This window comes from Zalophus californianus, chromosome 4 (genome assembly GCF_009762305.2).
Source record: "Zalophus californianus isolate mZalCal1 chromosome 4, mZalCal1.pri.v2, whole genome shotgun sequence".
NCBI classification, from domain to species: Eukaryota; Metazoa; Chordata; class Mammalia; order Carnivora; family Otariidae; genus Zalophus; species Zalophus californianus.
Window position 1 is genome coordinate 24,448,070 of NC_045598.1, and position 5,035 is coordinate 24,453,104.

The 5,035-nt window shown below is 55.8% G+C and overlaps 1 protein-coding gene across 1 annotated transcript; it reads right to left on the minus strand.

The window, feature by feature from the left end:
• Window positions 1-4,012: 4,012 nt before the first annotated feature.
• Window positions 4,013-4,874, minus strand: FAM229A (family with sequence similarity 229 member A). Its single transcript, XM_027605281.2, has 3 exons — window positions 4,707-4,874; window positions 4,479-4,625; window positions 4,013-4,278 (listed from the first exon to the last, which is right to left on the minus strand). Exons 1-3 carry the CDS (start codon window positions 4,841-4,843, stop codon window positions 4,176-4,178), a joined length of 387 nt encoding a protein of 128 aa, XP_027461082.1. The 5' UTR covers window positions 4,844-4,874; the 3' UTR covers window positions 4,013-4,175.
• Between the last annotated feature and the right edge of the window lie 161 nt (window positions 4,875-5,035).

Below are 5,035 nucleotides of genomic sequence, written 5' to 3' on the forward strand. Positions count from 1 at the left end.
CTTCCAGGGCTTAAGGAACTAGCTAAAATTCCCACAGCTTAGACGAGGCAAAACGAGGATTTGAACCAACGTTTGACTGACATCAGAGACTGCTTTTAACTCTGTGCTATATTAAGCCTGTCGACCCCCTGGCTGATTGGCTCAGGAAGGGAAGGAGGCTTTGTGGGGTATTTGCTTGTGGTTGGGGTGGCTGCCCCCCCCATATCAAGCAACAGGAAAGGGTAGTACTGACGTCAATTGTTGCCATGACGATACAGCAACCTTTTCCCTGCCATCTCCATGGTAACCTGGGGGTCCATCTGTACTTCGCCCCCTCCTTCTAAAAGGGGGTCCTTTAGGGAGGGGCTAGCTAATAAGGTGTCTGAGAGGCAAGTGAGGGGAAGCCGTGATTGGAGTATGCCCCTTTCCCCAGGTCCCTCCCTATTCCTTGGGCTCAGAGAATAAGGTTGGGATCAGGGGGTCCTGCCTTGGGGTCTGGGGACAGCTGGTGAGGGTGAGGGAGGCAGCTCTCCCTTTCCCATCTGGGGATTCCCCTGGAAATGCCCCTCAACCAAGTTCCTAGGCTCGTGAGCAGAACTGCTGGGAAGTTGGCAGAGGGAGGCAAGAGGGATTCCCCAACCCTCTCCAAGGCTGGACATCACCCAGGCCCAGGGGACCTGACTGGCTGGCTCTTGGCTGCCCCTTGAAGCCAGGGGTAGGATCAGCGGCAGCCTCTCTTGCTCGAGTGCTGGCTGTGCCGGAAATTCCTGCCTGGTGCTGTACGTGCCTGAAACCTCCCAGCAGGTGTCATTAACCCCATTTTACAGATTTGGGAATGGAGACTCAGAGAGGCTAAGTAACTGGCCCAAGTTTGCGCAGCTAGTAAACGGCAGTCAGGACTCTGAGTTTAGGCCAGTGACTTTTCCAGGGGGAAAAAGGAAGAAACAGAGAACAGGATGGAAAAGGAGAAAAGAAATAGGAGAGTGAGTGACTCAGGTTGGAGCATGTCATACTGTCACCTATAGAACAAAGCTCAAATTCAAGGCCTTCTTGATCTAGCTTTTCTTCTGTTACATCATTGCCAGATCCCCTCAATTCTGAGCTCTGCAAGGGCCAGGGATCTGTCAGATTCAAGCCTAGGTTCTCAGCACCTGGTGTAGCCCAGATAGGTAGGTGCTGGAAGAAGGTGACCGAATTGACTTCCTGGAACGTGCACTGCACTTTCCAGCCTCCAGGCCTTTGCGCACAATGTTCTGTCCACCTAGTGGAACTAACTAGCCCCTGGGCTGACCCCTCCAGGCAGGGTGTATATCTGAAATCTTTGCATCACTCACTATCCAAGCATACGGAGGATGGCTGGCAATAAGTCTTTTTTTTCTTTTTTTTTTAAAGCTTTTATTTATTTTAGAGAGAGAGCGGGGTGGGGGGGAGGCGGAGGGGGGAGTGTGGAGCCCCATGCGGGGCTTGATCCCACCACCCTAAGATCATGACCTGAGCCAAAACCAAGAGACGCTCAACTCAACCAAGTCACCCAGACACCTGTCTTTTTTAAAAAATTAAAGTTTACGTATTTATTTAAGTAAGCTCTATGCCCAGTGTGGGGCTCAAACTTACCATCCCGACATCAAGAGTAAAATATTCCTCCAACCAAGCCAGCCAGGTGGCCCCCTAATTTTTTTTAAACCAGTGAGGAAGGGACTTGCTGGCGTGAGGCCTCCTGCCTGCTAGGCTGTGTGAGTTCCATAAGGGCCAATGCCTGTGGTCCTTCAAGTTCACTGCTGAATCCCCAGTGCCTTGCACAGGCCTGGCTGTTGGACTTGTATTGACCAAGGCAGGGACAGAGCCTGAACTAGAACCCAGTGGCCTGACTCCTGGTCACACTGTCCAAGGCTCCTCATTGCCATGGAACAGAGCTGTCACCCTGGCTCCTGCCACTGTCTCTCTCTCAGGGCTTCTTTCCCCCGACGGATACCCAATCTTTACATAAGCTCTCTCAGCTCCCGGAATGTTTTTTCTCCATCTCTGCCCATTATTTTCTGGTGATGCGGTCCATCACCCGGCCATGCTTCCACCCCAAGGGTGGATTCTGGGGGCCCAGCCGGATCAATCATAGTCTCGCATTTCCCTGACGATGGTAATTGGCTGAAAGAGTGCGCATGCGACTTAAAAGAAGGGCCAATCACTGCCCTTCCCAAGGTCAGGTAAACTGAGAGTGGGAGAAAGCCCCTCTCTCATTTGCAGATTTCCAAACTGCCACAGGCATGTTCCCTGCCCAAAGGAGATAATCGGGGTTGAGAGATGAGCAAAGGGGTAGTCCTGGTGGGCCCCGCCGACACCTTGGTTCCTACAGTTCTTCCTCTAAGTTTACGTATCTGGAAAGCTTATATCCTTCCGAGCCACTTGAAACAACGTGTTAACTTCAGTTGCTTGCAAAGGAGAGACCTCATCAATACAGAGGCCAATAATTTTTTTCTCTCTAAAATTACAAGGGTCTTCTAAGGAGGGCGTGACTGTTTACAGGGAAGAAGGCCCTTTTCCGGCAGAGCAGTAGCGTGGGTTATGCTGGATAGGCTTTGCCTGGATGGAGCTCGATGGGGATCGAAACAGCTAGATTACTCCACCTAATAGAGTGAACTGAGAGCCCTGGGGGCTCTCTAGGAATTAAGGGTGGAGGAGGAGAGGAGTGAAGAGGAGAGGGAAGCCAGCACTGCGGCCTGAAGCCAGGGATTCTTCTGGTGGGTGAAAGGGAAAGAGAGGCATGGGAGGGCTTTCAAGAAAGAGGGTGTTTGAAGGACCAGGCACCGAATGGTCAAGTCTAAAATCCTCACTTCGAAGTAGACCCCTTTTTGGCAAACATGCTCTCCTTTTTTTTTTTTTTTTAAGGTTGCATTTATTTGAGAGAGAGAGAGAGAATGAGAGACAGCGCATGAGAGGGAGGAAGATCAGAGGGAGAAGCCGACTCCCCGCCGAACAGGGAGCTTGATGTGGGACTCGATCCCGGGACTCCTGGATCATGACTGAGCCGAAGGCAGCCGCTTAACCACTGAGCCACCCAGGCGCCCCCCTTTTTTTATTGTATTTTTATTTTACTTTTTTTTTAAGTTTTAAATTCCAATTAGTTAACATAGTGTAATATTAGTCTCAGGTGTACATTATAGTGACATCCTCTCCTCTTTTAATAAGTCTCCTACATTTGGGACTGCCTGGGAGAGAATTTATGTGGAAACCGAGAACGGTGGTCCTTTTGGGTGAGTGTGGGATTTTGAAGTACTCTAGGGAGGGCTGGGAATTCTACCCCATGTGGATTAGGGGTGTTAAGTCATTTGCATTTAGATTTCAGGGGACAGGAGACTGAACCTGACCTCTGGGTTATGTGTATTTTTTCCAATATTAAAATAATACAGGCTCATTAAAGCAAAACTGGAAAGTGGAAAATACTTCTTCAGCTAAATGCTATACTTCCAGGCAGCCTTGGGTCATGGATGGATTTTAGAGGAGTGTGCTAGCCTATCAACCATCATCTGGGGGAACCCGGGCAAGTCTCTCAAGGCTGTTCCCTCACCTGTAAAATAGGAACGAGAAATCAAGGTTTTTCAAACGACTTCTTTCCCAGTCTTTTTCTGGTCCCTGGGAGGCCCCTAATGCGAGGTGCCCAGGGTCACAGAACAGCAGGTAGCAAACTCTAATTCCATTTTGGGAGCGTTAACTGGGCTGGTGTGGGTGGCCATTCTCTTTATTCTAAGTTGTCGGTCCAACCGCTCCAGTCCAGAGTTTCTCTGGACCCCCGAATCCGGCACAGCTATGGGAATTGCTTTGGGAAACCGAGGAGAGGGATGAGAAGGATGAGGGCAGGGGCCGAGGGGAAAGGTAGCCCTGGAAGGGGTCCGGACCAGAAGGAAGTGGGGGGAGGGGTTGGCGCGGACGCGGACGGCGGGCCTCTAGGGCTGGGTCCAAGGGAGGAGGCAGCCGAGGGGAAGGAGAGGAGCAGTTTGCGGGCCGATCGACGGGATAGACATACACGGCCAGCCCGGAGTGGAAAGAACAGTTTATGCTGTGCTTTATTAAACTGTGCATCATTCTTTTATTTTAAAATGTGCATCATTGTCTCGTGCTCGGCGCGCGCGACCTCAGCGTGCTGGCCCGCGGCGGGCCTCGTCCCCGCCCGGCTCCCGCGGAGCCGCCGTGCGCAGGCGCACTCAGGTGGCGCGGGCCCGGGGGCTCCCGCCCATGGCCAGGTAGACGTCGATGGGCACGTGCAGCAGCGTCAGGCAGTGGCAGCCGGGGCAGCGTCGAAGCGGCCTGGGGAAAGCGGGACCCGGCCTCTGCTGTTGGGAACGCGCCCGGGGAGTGCACCCGGGCCATCCCCCCCACCCCTGGGGTTCCGCGGGGCTCTGACGCGGGGACGCGGTTCTGGGCAGGGAAAGTGTACGCAGGCGGTCCGGACGCCCGCGCGGGGAGGGGCGGCAGGAGGGGCTGCGGGGGGAGGGCGCCGGCCTCACCTGACCGGGTTGTGCTCCGTGGCTACCGGCTCCGGGCTGTTCTGGGACTCGGGGGCGGCGGCAAGGCCAGGGGAGTCTCCGGCCTCAATGGGGAACCTTCGACCCTGCGGGGGCTCCTGGGCACTCATGTCCAGGCCCCGGGGCGCTCTGCGCGGGGATTGGCGGTCAGGCCGCTCCCGGGACGCCGGGCGCCCCCTGCCCGCGCCCGCCCCGTGGGCCGTTGCTCACCTGCCGGAGGCCGAGGCCGGTCCCAGGCTGGAAGCAGCTGCCGGACCCCTGGCCGCGGGAGGACTCTCCGGTCCAGGCGGAGCCGGGCAGGTGTCTGCGGCGCGCCGCGGCCGGGACGTCGAGGGGGCGGGCTGCATTGTGACCCGGGCCGCGGCGCGCTGACCTCACAGAGCCCGTTCCTCTCGCCGGGAACTCCCCCCTCGCCGTGTCGGGCCGCCCGGCACTCCGCGCGGCCGCGAGACGGGTCCGGAAGGCTCCGGCCATGGCGCCTCGGTACCGGGCCGGGCAGAACCCCCCCGCCGGCAGCCCGATGGGGCACAGGAGGCGGC